The sequence below is a fragment of the Oryctolagus cuniculus genome, chromosome 14, assembly GCF_964237555.1.
Source record: "Oryctolagus cuniculus chromosome 14, mOryCun1.1, whole genome shotgun sequence".
Taxonomy (NCBI): Eukaryota; Metazoa; Chordata; class Mammalia; order Lagomorpha; family Leporidae; genus Oryctolagus; species Oryctolagus cuniculus.
In genome coordinates this window covers 63,920,571-63,937,974 of record NC_091445.1, presented here as the reverse complement: position 1 = coordinate 63,937,974, position 17,404 = coordinate 63,920,571, and the positions used below count along the sequence as shown (strand labels likewise).

At 44.9% G+C, this 17,404-nt stretch overlaps 1 protein-coding gene across 4 annotated transcripts in view; it reads left to right on the top strand.

Annotated features, from left to right (window-relative positions):
• LIFR (LIF receptor subunit alpha) overlaps positions 1-17,404 on the top strand; it is a 67,271-nt gene that overhangs the window by 33,202 nt on the left and 16,665 nt on the right. For all 4 annotated transcript variants that reach the window (XM_070056650.1, XM_017344690.3, XM_017344692.3 and 1 more), the window contains exons 5-13: positions 716-879; positions 5,101-5,275; positions 7,213-7,467; positions 8,180-8,309; positions 8,709-8,878; positions 10,916-11,061; positions 12,206-12,368; positions 14,275-14,345; positions 15,655-15,868. In XM_070056650.1, the coding sequence (XP_069912751.1) occupies positions 716-879; positions 5,101-5,275; positions 7,213-7,467; positions 8,180-8,309; positions 8,709-8,878; positions 10,916-11,061; positions 12,206-12,368; positions 14,275-14,345; positions 15,655-15,868 (1,488 nt within the window). The remainder of the gene's footprint in view (positions 1-715; positions 880-5,100; positions 5,276-7,212; positions 7,468-8,179; positions 8,310-8,708; positions 8,879-10,915; positions 11,062-12,205; positions 12,369-14,274; positions 14,346-15,654; positions 15,869-17,404) is intronic.

Below are 17,404 nucleotides of genomic sequence, written 5' to 3'. Positions count from 1 at the left end.
GACCGTTCCTTGAACTGTCCGGAAGAGTTTTGTCCTTTCTTTTCCACGCGTGGCATCCTAACCCCTACCTTTATTGCTGTAGCCAGGATTTCTGCAGGGCTCTCCTGCTGATCTCCTTCTCGGAGTCTCGGTCCCCTGCATGCTGCGTTGCTGCCTGCTGCTCAGTGAACCTTCGCACAGTAGTGCTTACACCCTGCCACCGCAACAGTGTCCTAGTGACTGTGACAGTGCTGCTGCCACTGAGTGAGACCCAGAACCAGAACCAGCCCAGGGCGTTCCTCCCGCGGCTGCGTCTCCCTGTCGGGTGGGGGCTCTGATGCTGGGAGATACCTGAGAAGGCTGCAGAGAAAATAGAAAGCTTGGCCTTCGCACCTTGCCCCAGTCCGTCGTCCTCTGAGGCCTGACCTACAGCTACACAGAAGGAGCCCTGTGTTTCTCTCTGGTGCGGCCCAAGGGCTCCAGACCTGACAGCAGTGGCGCAGCGAGGACCTCGGGGCTTGGTCGTGGGAAATGTCTTCGTGCAGAATCCTCTTCTCAGGTCTGCCTGATCAATCCCTGGGAGCTGCCCGACACAGATGTTCGCTTTCTGCTTGTTTTGAGAATTTGCTTTTAATTCGAGATGATTTGTTTTTTATCCAGAAGACATAGTTTAGTTAATAAATCTGAAAAATGACCAATTTAACTGAATTTTCTCTTTCATTTTCTTTTTTAAAAGCCTTAATTCCAGAGACTCCAGAGATCTTAAATTTGTCTGCTGATTTCTCAACCTCCACGCTGTCGATAAAGTGGAACGACAAGGGCTCTGCTATTCCCCACCACTCAAATGTCATCTGGGAAATAAAAGTTCTACGCAAAAAGAGTATGGAACTCGTAAAATTAGTAAGTTGTGAAACAGAAACCAGCTTTTTTTTTTTTTTCCTGTGACATTAAAAAAAACAATTTTTTGAAACTTTTAAAGGTTGTATCAGTGAACTTTTGAATTATTCGAAAAGTAATCAGGTATCTTTCAGAGTTCATTAAAATCTTCATGTTCTGCTTCAAAAATTACTTGTGAATTACGTATTAAAATAATGCCTAACCATTAGCAGAGGTTTAGAAATTAAGGGAAGGGGCTGGCGCTGTGGCGTAGCAGGTAAAGCTGCGGCCTGCAGTGCTAGCATCCCATATGGGCACTGGTTCGAGTCCTGGCTGCTCCACTTCGATCCAGCTCTCTGCTATGGCCTGGGAAAGCAGTAGAGGATGGCCCAAGTGCTTGGGCCCCTGCACCCAGGTGGGAGACCTGGAAGAAGCTCCTGGCTTCAGGTTGGCAGAGCTCTGGCTGTTGAGGCCAACTAGGAAGTGAACCAGTGGATGGAAGATTGATCAATCAATCAATCAATCAATCTCTCTCTTTCTCTCTGCCTCTCCTCCTCTCTCTGTAACTCTGACTTTCAAATAAATAAATAAATAGAAAGAAAGAAATTAAGGGAAGTGTGACTCCACCACTTCAGCACCACAGTGTTGTCTCCTGGCCTCTGAACACCATTACTTACTTGAGAGACAGAGAACTCCCATGCTCTGGGTTCCTCCTCTCGTGACCAGGACACCCAGGGCCGGGGGTGGCCCGAGCTCAGTCCCCGTCTCCCATGACCGTGGCAGGGACCTGAGTACTGGAACCTGCATGAGCAGGAAGCCAGGACTTGAACCCGCCTTGTGCTTTTTACATAAATGAAATGAAAGTACATTTAATTGGATCTATGTCCTTTGTCTAATATGATAAAACATATTTTACCAAAGGATTTTTGAGAGTTTAAATATGAATCTGCAAGCTTAAATTTATCAGAACGTGAAATGATGTTCTTATGTTGAGTATATGCTTTTTTCCTCTCTGTTTTAAAAAGCCTGTTTGTGGTTGGTTTCCTTATGAGCTACATTCAGTGTGCTCTTAAATCTAAGGGGTGAGGAAGAACACTAATGAAAGCTTGACAGCTGATCCATAGTGATTTATTTCCCCTTTTAGCTTTTTATTTGTCCTCCCTAATAGATTTATAGTGGGTGTAGTTGTAGACTGAAGAATTGGAAGACCATCTCATGATTTTACAATTTATTTTCCTAATTATATACTCAGATAAGATAGTAATGATAATACATAGGATTATTTTCTATTCATAGCTATTGTTATTTTCCCTCTTTAACAACCTATATGTATATAGGGAGCATAATCATAGTTAGCCTGTACCTGGTGCTTGTCTGCCTTGCCTGACATTGTTCTAGAAGCTCTGCAAGTGTTAATTCTCATTCTCACACGGTTCTGCGAGGGGGATCTGTAGTTCTTACCCGTGTGCAGGTGAAGGTTCAGTGCTGGGGCAGGACTGGAGCCTGTGCCCCTAACCCCCGCCTTGATACTTTGTAACGGGTACTTTTCCCTCTGGATGCCTCCTTTGCCTTTTCACCTGCCCCAGTTGAACACACACTGCAAGGGCCAGGGCAAATCCTACAGCTCAGCTGAGAGCCCATCCTCACTGCTTCAGTGTGAAGTGCTCTTCTCTGAATCTGATGGTGAATCTGTCCGCCAGCCAGCAGCTCGCGCTGATGTGGCTGTGCCATGACTGTCCTAAACCTTCAAGTCATTTAGAATTTTGCTGCTTTACTTCTCACTATTGAATATAAACACTGGCCACTACTTCCCCCACTTTTTAATGTAATATTGTACGTTTCCTGTTTTTCTAGCCCATTCCTCTGCTTTATTAATTCAGTCCTAAATTCTCTCCATGTTATGAGACTCTCCATGATTTTCAAATACACTAGATATTTTGTCAGTTTATCCTTTTAAGTCTCTGAGGGCCTTCTGCCTGGTTTCCCAGCCTTTTTCACTGAGGGCTCACAACCCTGGCTTACGTGTGTAGCCCCGAGTGTGGTTAACAGCAGAGACTGCCTGTGGGCGGGGGTCTCCCAGGGCTCCAGCAGGCTCAGCCCCTACCAGGCAGCCCGAGGCTTGGGGAATTAATACCTAGATAGATCCATAACTTGTTCAGGACAACCCGGTGTCTTTGAGCACAGGCTTTGGGAAGCTGTGGTCAGCCTTACACGTTTTTTCTTGTGATGGAGCCTCTTTTTTCTCAGTCTCCTTTCTTCCTCGTATTTCCTCATTGTGGTGAGAATATGGAGGATCTTCAAAAAAGTTTATGGAAAATGGCCATTATGAGAAAATGCTGCGTGGATTTCAGAATTTTTGTTGCGCCATTTTCCATGAACTTTTTTTTTTAAGTTTTTTTTTTTTTTTTTTTTTTTTTTGAGAGGTAGAGTTACAGACAGTGAGAGGGAGAGACAGAGAAAGGTCTTCCTTCCATTGGTTCACTTCCCAAATGGCTGCAATGGCCGGAGCTATGCCGATCCGAAGCCAGGAGCCAGGAGCTTCTTCCGGGTCTCCCATGCGGGTGCAGGGGCCCAAGGACTTGGGACATCTTCTGCTATCCCAGGCCACAGCAGAGAGATGGATTGGAAGAGGAGCAGCCGGGACTCGAACCAGTGCCCATATGGGATGCCGGTGCCGCAGTGCACCATGGTGCCAGCCCCTCCGTGAACTTTTAAAAGTACCTCCATGTGTTCTGTAGGTTGAATATCCCTTACCCAGAAGAGCTTGAGCCTAGAAGTATCTGAGCTTTGGAGTTTCTCAGGTTTGAGAACGTTTGTGTAGCCTCTTCTGGTGGAGCCTCCCTCGTCAGAAGGCACATGGTGCTCTGAACTCTGTGATTTCTGGAGCGTCATGTTGGTGCACAATACATTTCGGATTTCTGAGTATTCGGGATTTTTGGATCACAGATACTCAAACTGAACTTGTTATTTGCTACTAGAGTTTCTACTAGCCATGGTATCGAGCTTGCAGGTGTAATTTTTTAAGTTTAATCATTAAAAATGTAAAAGCCTGTCCATGAACTAATACTGAGAAAACGCAGAACTGTTGGACTTGTCGTGCGTTGCTGGTGGGAGCACGAAGTGCTCAGGTGAACATGCGGAGACGCAGCGTTTCTGGAGAGAACTGGGGTCTGCACTCAGGCATGATGACTAGTGTAGGCGTAGAAGACAGGGTGGACATCCTGCTGGAGATGTTGGTGACATTGTCCCTGTGTTTCTTCCCATGTATCTGGGTTCACCTGTTGGACCCTCTGTATGTAGTCTACGAACATTGCTGTCAGCTCAGGAACTTCTCTTGTTTCATTTATTTGCTTTCCCTCCACTGTCTCGTTTTCCTAGGACCTCGGTTCTTCCAGAGTGCGCCTTACACCGGCTCTCCTGTTTTCTGTCTACTTTTTTGTGCCATTCTCTGAGAATTTTCCCCTAAACTTTGTCTTCTGGTTCAGCTGTTGAGTTTCTATCAGTTTAGTGTGTATTTTCAATAGATACCTTTTTTTTTTTTAAGGATCTCTGTTCTCTCTCTCTTTTTAATGTACCCTGTTCTTTATTTATGAATGTAATATATTTTCTTATATCTAAAGATATCAATAATGTAATTTTTTCTTTCTGTAGATCCTGTGTAAGGTGCCCCCCTCCATGTTTTGACTTTTTACTTTAATATTAAAATTTTTCTGAACTCTGGTTACTTTTAGTTTAACTGAGGGGTTCTTGAAAAACAAAGAACTGATTGGAACTGTGGTTTAGCTGGATGGGACATGCTGCCTCGGGGCTTCCTTCCTGGGTGGTTAGGATGGGCTGTCTAGTTGGGGAACTGCTAATTCTGCTGTAGGTACTGTATCTTGTGCTGTGGGCCAGCCCCAGACAGGTTTGCCTGGTGAGTACGGGCCTGGCACCCTGGATGCTGAGGCTGACGGGCGGGGCAGGAATGCTTCCACCTTCAGATTATCTAGGCCAGCAGGCCCCTGTGTTTGGAGGGGAGGTCCCCCATCTCTGTTCCCTCTGAGAGCCTTCAGTCCACGGGGATTCGGCCCCAGTTCCCCAGAGTGTAAATCTCCGTTCTTCTGCCAGGGTAAGCGTGGTTTCACAGAAAGGCAGACCCATAGCTTACTCTGCTGGGGACTGGATCGTCTACTGTGTCTTAGTGTAAAGGAAGGCAGAACATACCAGTATTTGGATCTATGGTTTTGTGTTTGTGTTCATTCCTAGGCAACCCATAGCACAACGCTTAGTGGTAGAGACACATTTCATCACTGGAACTGGACCTCAGACATGCCCTTGGAGTGTGTCTCTCACTACGTGAGGCTCAGAAGCTACATTGATGATCCTCATTTCTCTGGTCACAAAGAGTGGAGTGACTGGAGCTCACTCAAGAACATCTCTGGTAAGCTTGTACCAGATTGGGTTCGTCTTGCTTAAGAATATGGTTTGGTTTAATCTGCGTTCTGAAATGTAGTTGGCTACCTGAAGGTCACTTGGGACACTCCCAAGCCCACTCTGCAGGAGGTTTTGGTTTCAGAAGGTGAGATAGGCTTCAAGAATCTGAGCGTTTGAAGAACTTTCTGAGCAACTGGGTAAATACCCAGGTGGGAAAATCACTGTGTTTTTTTTTTTTTTTTTTTTTTTTTTTTTTTTTTTAATGATTACAAGGGTTAGCATTGGGCCTAGCAGCTTAGCCAATCTGAAAGCCCACATCTGACGTTGCATGCCTGCCTGGGGTGGAGTTCTGGCTCTGCCCCTGCTGCAGATCTCGGGAGGCAGTGGTGATGGTTGAAGTAATTGGATTCCTGCCACCCATGTTGGAGGCCCAGGTTGAGTTCCTGGCCATGGCATTGGTGGGCATTCAGGGGATGAACCAGTAGATAGAAGATCTCTCCGTCTGCCTGCCTTGCTCTGTTGCCTTTCAAAAAATATAAATAAAACAACCAGTTTCTGGCTGATTTGCAATTACACAAGAAAACGTAAATAAAGTGCATATGCAGGAAGAGTGTTGGCAGTGCAGGGGGGCGGGGGAGGGAAGGCCAGGGAAGCCATTGAAGTCCTGAAGAGGCTGGACACCGTCGTAGGCAGACCGCTGTAGGGACAGTGCCAAGAAGCAGATCGGAGGAAGGAGAGACCGGAAACAGGTGGATAAACCAGAAGAATGCACTGCCATTGGACGAAAGCTAATGCAGACGTTTATAAACTAGGACACTTGGGTTTAGAAACCGAAACCGAGACGAGATGTGCAGACAGCGCAGAGAGCTGGAGTTACCAGCTGGCTGTGCTTGCTGAAGCAGGAGTAGAGCCAAGGAGTTTGGGAGGCTGGTGGCAGCATTCACCAAGTCTGAAAGTGCATGAACAACTTAGGCAGAAAGAAGAATGTGTTTATTGTGATGAGCTTGAGGCATGTAAGGACACCTCCAGGCAGCGAGGCTCAGAGGCAGGTGACCGTGGAAGACAGCGTCCAGGTGAGGAACTGTTGCTGTGGGTGTAGATTTGTGGGTCTTCCATGTGTACATGTATGACATGGCATTTGTAATCTTAAAGGTTGTAACATATGGAGAAAGGAATGGGGACCCAAGGCATAGCCCTTAGAAGTGTGTGTGTTTAAGGATAGAGTGCAAGGGAGAGAGATGCATAGCCAGAGGCTTAAAAGTAGCCCAGGAAGCTACCCAGAAGAGGAGGAAATTTAGGGGAAGATTGCCGAGAAGTGGCCATTGCCTTGAGCTGTCTCAGTGGAGTGTAGGAAAAAGCCAAATTGCAGGACAGAGCAAGTGGGTAGATAGGAGAACAGAAGTGATGAAAAAGATGGGCTGTTTACAGGGGGTGAGGAAGGTGTGGCTTTTTTAGGATGTGGAGTACTTGACCATATATTTACACCAATGGAAAGGAAGAAATCTGCCCTAATACATAAAATAATTAGAAGGAATTGAATTATTTAATGGGTGATTTTTTATGGTGTGGACTTTTCACCTATCTAAATAAGCTCATGAGTTTTTCACATGTGAATATAAATACATGAATTTGAACCTTGAGACTTGGTAGGCTTTAACCTATGACCTGGGATGTTGACCCATGATCCACTTCTCCCTCACCATCACCCCTTCAGAAGAAGGTAGAACGACACACACTTCTGTTTTTATGTGTAAGTTACCCCTTGGGAACCTGGGGACATACTTACCTCTGGGCAGCCATGGTTAGGACACGTGTAACAGTGTGTGTCACATACTGGGCTCTTTTAAAAGAGGTTGTTTTTTTTTTTTTTCCATAAGAAAGCCTATGGAGACAGCTTTACATTAAAGACTCTAAAATATTTATAATTCCTTTTGTTCTTTCCAGAGATTGCTGATTCTCCTACTAAGGTTTTCCCTCAAGACAGAGTGGTACTTGTAGGCTCAGATATAACATTTTGTTGTGTAAGTAAAGAAAAAGTGTTATCAGCACAGATTGGCCAAACAGTTTGTCCCCTGATCCATCTTGATGGGGAAAATGTCGCTATCAAGATCCAGAATATTTCTGCGTCTGCAAACAGCGGGACAAATGTGGTTTTCACAACAGAAGATAATATATTTGGAACAGTTATTTTTGCAGGATGTAAGTATATAATTTTAAAGAGAGCGTTCCTATTAACCTGTTTTAAGTCCTCCATGAAAACCTTAAATTCTTTTCTTAGGAGAGAGGAGGTTAATTCTGCATTTCCCTTATTTCTTTGCTCTTTATAATGATCTACAGAGGCACTAACACTTCATGTTTTAAAAGGAGTTCTAAGCTTGTTTCTACATAACTCTATCTGTGTGACTTATATGAGTTTTGTAATAAGATTTTGAAACACCAGCTGCTAATGTTTAAATTCTTAGTTAACAGCTTTTTTGAGTTAAGGGTAGTTAGTATACAATATTTCTTAATTCAGCATTGTTTGGAGTTCTTTCATGTAAATTAATTTCCCACCTCAAGGAAGTATATCGTTTTAACTAAATTAAAGAAATTGTAATGATTTTACATAAAGTCTTGGAACAGCAGTGTATCTTCTACACCTTTTAAATAAGAATAGTCCATCTGTCAAATTGCTGTTGGAAGTTTCCAACTGAGCTGTAAATCACTTTTTAATCCCTCATTTCTGATGTGGTATGAACTCTGATAAAACATACTATAGAAACAGTGACAGTTCTTGCATTGTTCAAAAGTAAAATGCACAGCAAATTATTTTTTGCTTTAAGGAAGCTGTGCCAATGTTATTAACATTCAGAACACATTATGTTTTGAAGGGAAATATAGTCTTAACCTCATTATTTCTGTTTCCTATTAGATCCACCTGATGTTCCTCAAAAATTGAATTGTGAGACACATGACTTAAGGGAGATCATATGTAGTTGGAATCCAGGAAGACCAACCTCATTGGTGGGCCCACGCAATACAAGTTACACCTTATTGGAAAGGTATGGTAGCCAGGAGGATATGTCAAGTGACAAGGAGTACTTTGTCAAAAGACATGGAGAAGTAGTCTGTTTCATTTCTATTATGAGACAGATATAAAATACCCACACATGCTAGGTAAAATTGCATCCACTGCAGACACTGTGTGGACATGGGACACTGTGTGCTTTCTCTTTCCAGAAGCCCAGGCAACCCCTCAAATGTGAACAGAGACTTTCTGGGTGGTTGACTTAGAACTGATGGCTTTCTGTTTTCTGTATCATATGTGTTTTTTTCTCTGAGTATGTAATATGTCTGTAATTAAAAATACAAGCTTTTAGTTATTAGAACTATGCCCATTCACTTTTCCCTGCTATATGTTTATCTCTTGCCATTTTGAAATTGTTTCTCTTTTAATTCAGTTTTTCAGGAAAATATGTTAGATTTAAAAGAGTTGAGGCTTCTACAAATGAAAGCTATCAGTTATTCTTTCAAATGCTTCCAAGTCAAGAAGTATATAACTTTACACTGATTGCCCACAATCCTCTGGGGTGGGCAGAAACGACACTTTCAGTTAACATAACTGAAAGAGGTAAGTCGCTACATAAACCATTTTCTTAAAAATAACTTGATAAATGGTAAAATGCCTTGAGATTAATGCAGAGTGCTTTCAGGAAGTGCTGTTTTCTTTATAGTTAATGTTGTGAATTTTATTTTAAATGCTTTAAAATGTGTAGTTTCAAGTTTTAACATTTTACTCAACTTAAATGCAACTTTGAATTAGTCATTTACATGTAAGTGGCTTTATCTAACAGTTGTTGACTTCTGAAAATTTTGTCCCAGTCTTACGTGTTTTGAAGTACTTAGAGACTTACTAGTAGGTGCAAAAATGACAACTTAGAGCCTTCTGAACCTTGACCCTGGTTTTCCATGGTGACATTTTATGTAACTTGATTTAAAGTCAAAACTGGGAAAGCCAGGAGGTTCACACTGGTGCTGTGTTGCTAGCTGGACCGCTGAAGACTTGTGCCCTTGCTCGGTTCTCACGTGTGCGTGCTCGCGCGTGTGCGTGCGTGAGTGGGTAGTGCTAGGCCGTGCATTGCACAGATAGATTCAGTGACCATCTTCACAGTCCAGATGCAGACCTGCCCTGTCACCACAGAGGAGCTCCCTCACCTTGTCCTTCTGTCTGTGGCCTTGCAAGTGTACACACACGTGCACGCGTACACACGCATCCCTGTCCTTTGGCTGCAAGTAGCCTTCTCCTCATCTCTGTTGCTTTGTCATTTTGAGCCTGCTGTATGAATGAAATGGGATAATAGGTAACAATTGGGAGTTGGTGTTTTCAAGAATAAGGTTCCTGAGAACCATTCAAGTTACTGCATGAACAGTTTGTTAATTACCGATTATTTCTGATTTTTTTAACCAACCAGCGTGTTAGTATCTCTAAACAGTGAAACATGGCTGATCTTTGTGACATTCATATGCAGATGCATAGAAGTGGGCATCGGCTCCACACCCAACTCTGCAACATGAAGAGCAGCGGCAGAGGCCACAGGGCTGAGGACTGTTTTTCCTGCCAAGGCCATTTGGATATTTGTAACACATTTGCGAGATAAACAAAGTGGTCACCTTGAAGTGAGCTGGCTGTAGATGCACTGAACTCTGAGCCCCTCCTGTGGTTGTCTTGGCAGGGTCAGAGCAAATGGTTCTGCAGGCCTGGTATGGCCTGCATGCAGATTGGTGGTTCCCCACTCGCCTTTTTTTTTTTTTTTTTTTAAGATTTACTTATTTATTTGAAGGAACTACAGAGAGGGAGAGAGAGAGAGATTCCATTTGCTGGCTCACTCCCCAGATGACCACAATGGCAGGGCTGGGCCAGGCGGAAGCCAGGAGCTTTATCTGAGTCTCCTGTGTGGGTGCCAGGGGCCCAAGCAGCTGGACCATCTTTTGTTGCTTTTTCCCAGGCCATTAGCAGGGAGCTGGATTGGAAGTTGAGCAGCGGGACTCCACCTGGCAGCCTTATGGAGTGCTAGTGTTGCAGGTGGCAGCATTACCCTCTGTGCCACAGTGCCGGCCGGTCTGCACCTGCCTTTCCAACGTATCGTGCACATTGCTTTGCTGCATCTTCGCTCTTGCCAGGATCCTGATCTGCAGTGCTTTAGAACATCCATGCTGCTAGTTTCAGTTTTTCTTCCTTGAAATCTGGTCTTCAGTTCCAGTGTCACAGTCCAGACTCCCCCTACTGTGCTTGCTTTTAAATTCCTGTCGTAGTCCCATGCATCTAGGAGTTAGCATATGCGGCCTTGTTCGTTTTCTTTCTTTTCCGTTTGTCATTCCCTGAGTACAGCAGAAGTTCCTTAAAGGTAGAGACTGTGCCCTGCTGCCCTCTGGTATCCCTACCACCTGATGAGCAGCTGGAGCATGACTTGTTCCCAGGAACTGCCGGCACGAGGCCAGCAGCCAGCTTGTGGAGTCTGTAAAGATCGGGTAGGGTATTAGTGGTCAGCACTCCTGTTTTCTCCTGGTTTTTGTTTTCTTTCGTTCTAGTTTCTCATAGCAGAAGACAGCTTTTTGCCTTCAAATAACTATTTAAAGTGATTTATCTTTAATTTTTTTTCTTTTGCAGTTTATCCCCATACTCCTACTTCGTTCAAAGTGAAGGATGTTAACTCCACAGCTGTTACACTTTCGTGGCGTTTGCCAGGCAACTTTGCAAAGATTAGTCTGTTATGTCAAATCAGAATTAATAAACCGAATTCAGTACAAGAATTGGTGAGTGTGGTTCTTGGTAAATTTCCTTTGTGCTTATCTTAGATAAGACACTTGATTTTCAAAAAACATCAGTTGTTAAGTACAGGCTCTCCGTTTATTATTGAGATGTACTAAGAACCGAGAGAGGGAGATTAGGTATCAGTGTGATCGCACCATTTTGTCTGAAGATTATAAAGGGTAAGTGTGACTTTGTGCACAAGGTTTCTCAGGTCTGGTATAGCACCTGGCATGTAGCTGCTGTTCGATAAATTTGTGAATGAAAAAGCAGGTTTTGCTATAACCTTCAGCATCAGTTAATGCACTCATTGGCACCAGAAAGTAGAAGTGATCTTTAAAACTACAAAGTGCAGCAGTAGGAGCAGTTATAATTGGTAATTAGAAGTCAAAACATGACTTTTTAATGCTTTTTAAATATTTAGGTTGACTTATACCAGACCATCTTGTAATTTGTGGTAAGTCAAAAGTAAATTACATTGTTCTTAAATATTCATTTGGAAATTTACTGATTTCTAGCAAGTCAGTAAAAGTCAGAACTGTAAAACGTAACCTGAAAAGCTGCTTGAAATAAGTGGTTAGGAGCTCAGAGACTTCCCTGAGACATACAGATCTGCCATTTTGTTTAGGATTGCTTCATTTTAATTTTATTTGCTTAGCTTAAGTAACTGTTGACCGTTACTACATATTTCGCACCATTGCTACAAGTTCTGAGTGCACATTAACAGAGACCTAGAAATGAGTGCCTTCCTCTGAGAAGATTCTGATTAATCCTTGGGGTCTTTTCAGGTGGCTAAACTGTATTAAAGGTTTATTGCATCACTGTTGAAAGTTGATTGATTATCACAGTTATGTCATTGACCATCATTAATTAGATTCTAAATTGGGATTAAAAAGGCATGCCAGTTTTTTTTATTGCTATTTCCAAATTGGATTTCACTGCTTGATTGGGCAGTTATATAAGAGTTCAAATACTACAGTGGATAAACTGGCTTTGGTGTTATATTTGCAAACTCAAAAGGACATCCAGTTGATGTACGTTACAAATGTAGGAGACTTTCTTATCAAGAAAATGTGTGCTGGTACATGTGTAACTATTCATATACACATGGCATGTACACAGTGGGTATACATGTTTGTTTTCTAATAGCGGAATGTCACCATCAAAGGAGTAGAAAGTTCAAGTTACCTCGTTCTTGTGGACAAGTTAAATCCATACACCATATACACTTTTTGGATTCGTTGTTCTACTGAAACCTTCTGGAAATGGAGCAAATGGAGCAGTGAGAAGCAGCATTTAACCACCGAAGCCAGTAAGTTACGAGAGGACTCATGGCCAATTATACTTTGTATCTGAAGTTTTGCAACTTTTCTTTAAATAAAATGTTATGACGATGCTCAAATTTTGCAATACCTGCTAATAAAACATCAGACATTTTAAATTAGAGTTTTTAAAGCTTTGTGATAGTAGGAAAAAATGTTTGACACAAACTCTGGGAGAGGACTTCAGAACCTATCTGTGATGTGATCGTGACTGTAGTACAAAGGTGCATATGCATAGGAAATCAGACTTGAAACCAGGGTAAGATTATAGGGTGATTTTCTCCCACTCTTTCTTTCCTGGGATTTTTTTTTTTTTTTTTTTTTTTTTTTTTTTTTTTTTTTTGACAGGCAGAGTAGACAGAGAGACAGAGAGAAAGGTCTTCCTTTGCCGTTGGTTCACCCTCCAATGGCTGCCAGGGCCAGCGTACCGCGCTGATCCGATGGCAGGAGCAAGGTACTTATCCTGGTCTCCCATGGGGTGCAGGGCCCAAGCACTTGGGCCATCCTCCACCGCACTCCCTGGCCACAGCAGAGAGCTGGCCTGGAAGAGGGGCAACAGGGACAGAATCCAGCACCCCGACCGGGACTAGAACCCGGTGTGCCGGCGCCACAAGGCGGAGGATTAGCCTAGTGAGTCGCAGCGCCAGCCCTTTCCTGGGATTTTAATAATGCCTCTAACTTAGATTGCCTTTCTCTTGAGAAAATCATTAATGGAAAAAACTTGTTACAATTTTTATTTGCAGTCTAGATCTGAGAAATGATGCATTGGAAGTCTTGAGTGTAGTATACAAAACTGTGGTATGGGCCGGCACCGTGGCTCACTTGGCTAATCCTCTGCCTGTGGCGCTGGCAAACCAGGTTCTAGTCCCGGTCGGGGTGCCGGATTCTGTCCCAGTTGATCCTCTTCCAGTCTAGCTCTCTACTGTGGCCTGGGAGTGCAGTGGAGGATGGCCAGAGTGCTTGGGCCCTGCACCCGCATGGGAGACCAGGAGGAAGCACCCGGCTCCTGGCTTCAGATTCCCACAGCGCTGGCTGTGGCGGCCATTAGGGGAGTGAACCAACGGAAGGAAGACCTCTCTCTCTGTCTCTCTCTCACTGTCTATAACTCTCTCTCTCTCTCTCTCACTGTCTAACTCAGCCTGGCAAAACAAAAACCTGTGGTATGAACTCAGACAACTGGTGTCCTGAGTATGACAATTCCAAAAACAGAATAGTATAATTTTCAGGAATCATTGGAGCAAAAGCCCTACTTGTACTACATAATGTAGGAAGTATAAAGCTTCTCTTCCCACAATTAACAAACAGTAAAACAGAAAAATGATAAATGTTAGTCCAGATTTTTGTTTTTCTGCACGAAGAATAGAGATGAGGCACTGTGTGGTATACATACGAATTATTTGTAGTATCAGAAATGGAACTTCTGCACGAGTCCAAAGAGGGAATGTACTACCAGTTTTCTATAGTCACGTGACAAATTATCCTAAAATGCAGTGGCTTATAAGAGCAGACGTCCGTGACCTCAGAGCCTGTCCAGGTCAGCTGGCTGGCCCTGGCTGGGGCTCTCTGGAGGCTGCAGTCAGGGATCTGCATGGGGTCTGGAGGAGCCTGTCTCAGAGGGCCCGCCGTCTAGGCTCTCAGCAGGAGCCAGGCAGTGGGGGACCAGGCGGGGAGCCGGGAGGGTGCTGTAAGCCATTCGAGGGAAGTTCAGCTTCATTTTCTAAGTGGGAGCCCCTGAGCTGCTTCACATTTTACTGAACCTAAATACCTGCGAGAGAAGCCAACAGCGCCATCTCAGTTGGGGATGATGCCAGTTGGCGTCTGTGTAGCACTCATCCGCTCCGTGGGCACGCGTGTCGCCTCCATCTCCAGACACTCACTTTCCAATCTCCTTCCTAGTTCCTTCAAAGGGACCAGACACTTGGAGAGAGTGGAGTTCTGACGGGAGGAATTTAATAATCTATTGGAAGGTAAGTACCTCTCTCGCTCGAACATCGAAGTAACTGCTCTGCTGAACTGTTGGCCTTACGTGGGGATTGGGATTACAGGAGTGAGGGTTGCCCAGACGAGCCCGGGCTGCGGAGCAGTGTTGCTGAGAAGTTAGCCTTGCTCCCAGAACTTCCATAGTCCTCCTGCTGCTGCCAATTAGGCATTTTAGTGGTGATCATCTGTCTCGGATCTGAGCATTCTTCAGTTTGGTTTTATGAGGTCTATAAATGACCTGGGGATTTCAGGAATTCCTTCACCTTCACGGCAGTGAGTAACTCAGCCAGAAACCCACTGCAAGGTAGAATCCTAAGCATTGCCTACATTTTTCTTCTTTGAATAAATCAGTGGGTCCCCTACACTGTCGTACAAGTTGGGGTAATTGTCCTGCAAAGCATTTTAGCTGTAAAAATATGTCTGAATGTTCATTTCCTTTTATCCAGTGAGTTCACTTTGGGAAATCCATATTAGAGAATTAATCCCAGTTACTATGAAAAAGGAGAAAAATGGGGCACAGAAAGGTCCACCAAAATTTGTTTAGTATTATGAAAAATTGAGAACTTAGATTTCATTGATTTATAGACTTTTTAAGTGTACTGGTAAAAGTGTCCATGAAACATAAAGCCACTTTGGTATAAAATTACATTATCATGGGCAGTGTATATTACAGAAAAGTGGGAAAAAATTGAAAATTGTATAGTATGTTTAAATAAAAAATCTGGGGCTGGCGCTGCAGGTTAAGCCACTCCGGTGACATCTGCATCCCATATGGGTGTCAGCTCATGTCCCGTGTGCTCCACTTCCAATCCAGCTCCCTGCTGCTGGCCTGGGAAAGCAGTGGAAGATGGCCCGAGTGTTTGGGCCTTTACTACCCGGGTACGTGGGAGACCCAGAGGAAACTTGGTTCCTGGCTTCAGCCTGATACAGTCCTGGCCTTGGCAACCATCAGGGGAGTGAACCATGAGATGGAAGCTCTCTCTCCCTCCATGACTCCTGACTTTCAAATAAATAAATCAGTCTTAAAAAACATTGCTGCTGACACTTAGGAAGTGAGCACTGTTTTGGCTTAATGTTTGAGTTTCTGTTCCTCGTACAGCAAAGTGTGTCTTCAGTGTCACCTCCCTCCCTCTCCGTGGATCTCTCATCTGTGTTCCCCACTGCTAATGACTTCTTTGCTGCTGCGGGACCTCGGCTCTGTGACTGGCTCATCCAGTTAGGCGTGATGGCTTTGCTGAGTCATCGTCTCTCTCTGCGACTTCTTAACGAGAGAATTTATTCGTTTGTCTTTGATAGCCTTTGCCCATTAGTGAAGCTAATGGAAAAATACTTTCCTATAATGTGTCCTGCTCATCAGAGGAGGGGACGCAGTCCCTCTCGGAGATCCCGGACCCGCAGCACAGAGCAGAAATGCAGCTTGATGGACACGGCTACATCATCAGCGTGGTGGCAAGGAATTCCGTGGGCTCGTCCCCACCATCCAGAATAGCCAGCATGGAAATCCCGCACGGTGAGTGCCTGCCATCACCCCCGTGGAGGCCTGGAGAGTAGGCTGGCTGTGGTGTCACGAGCCCCTCTGCTGGAGTCCACGGAGGGTGGGCCGAGAGCTTCATGTCCCCACACATGGAGAGTGTGTGACTGGCAGCTCCGAAGTGAAGCCTGCACACGGGACTGTCACATAATGCCGGGGAGCGGTGTGGGGAGGGGTAGTACTCGTAGGGAGAAATATCTTTGTTTATTCAAATACCGCTTTAAATCCTCTCCAAGGCCGAGGGAGTTCGCACCTTGCCCACTGTCAGGAGAGAGACTCATTGTAACCGACAGAAATTCTGTATTAATAGGAATTCTTGATTGATAACCATGTCTTCAGACAGTATAAATGAGATATCATAGGCTTTAAAAAATGTGCTGTACTTTGAGAACCCACCTGTAAACGCTGTGGACTAGCGGTGACTGGGCCGTTCCCCCTAAGCTGCTCCCTGGACGCCTTTTGAGCTGTGAGCTTACGTGGCCACTTCTGCCTCTTCTTCCAGTTCCCTTTCTTCTCATTTCCTGTTCCCACTTTGCTGTCCCACCCCAAAATAGAACTTTGCTGTGACACCCACTCCTCAAGGTAGGAGAATTGGGCCAGGAGGGTCCTCTGAATACCTTGCCAGCTCTTGACCGAGGCGGTCTTGTTGCTCGCCCTTTAACTGGCTGTTTGCTGTGTGAGGTGGCCACAGGACAGTTAGGAGGAGTGGGCAAAGCACGGCACATTTCACAGATGTGGAGCACTGTCTAGAGCCCAGCTGGCGGTTCTGTCTGGAGAGGCCCTCGGGGCGGGCATGGCAGGTGCCAGGAGCTGGGGGTTAGGACAAGCCACGCTCCCAGCCCTTGGTTTTATGCGCATCCTCAAGTAGATAATGTGTTGATGTTGATGATCTCGCATTGCTGTCGCAGTGATAGGCAGTAGCCTTATTGTATCACTTATTTATTTGAAAGGCAGAAGCAGAGACTTCCCATCTGCCGATTCACTCCCCAGATGCCTGTGGGCCAGCCCAAAGCCAAGAGCAGGGAACTCGGTCCAGGTCTCCCACGTTGGTGGCAGGGACCCAAGCACTTGGGCTGTCACCTGCTGCCTTCCAGGGTGGGCATCGGGAGCAGAGCCAGGCGTGGAACGCAGGCACTTCCACGTGGGGAGGCCGTGTGCCCCGTGCTGTGTTAACTGGAACTCCCTGCTCCACGTGTTCCTCCGAGGCGGTCGTGGCCCAGTCGCCAGCTTGCAGTCACCGCAGCCCGGAGCACATCGTGCTTGTGAGCACTTCTCGAGTCGGAGGCTCCACGGCCTTGGCTCTGGTTTACGTTGTGGCTTTGTAATCACTCTGAGCCAAGAAGCTGTTTTCTGTCCAGAGTCTTCTGTATGCTCCGCCAAATTGTTGTCTTGTTTTCAGTAGCAGTTGCTTTATGAATGCAAATTTTGTTCAAAAAAAAAAAAAACCCTATGACTTTTTACTGAGCCCTTAAATAGAAATCAGTTCCAGAAACTGCTGCTTTTTCTCCAGTGACT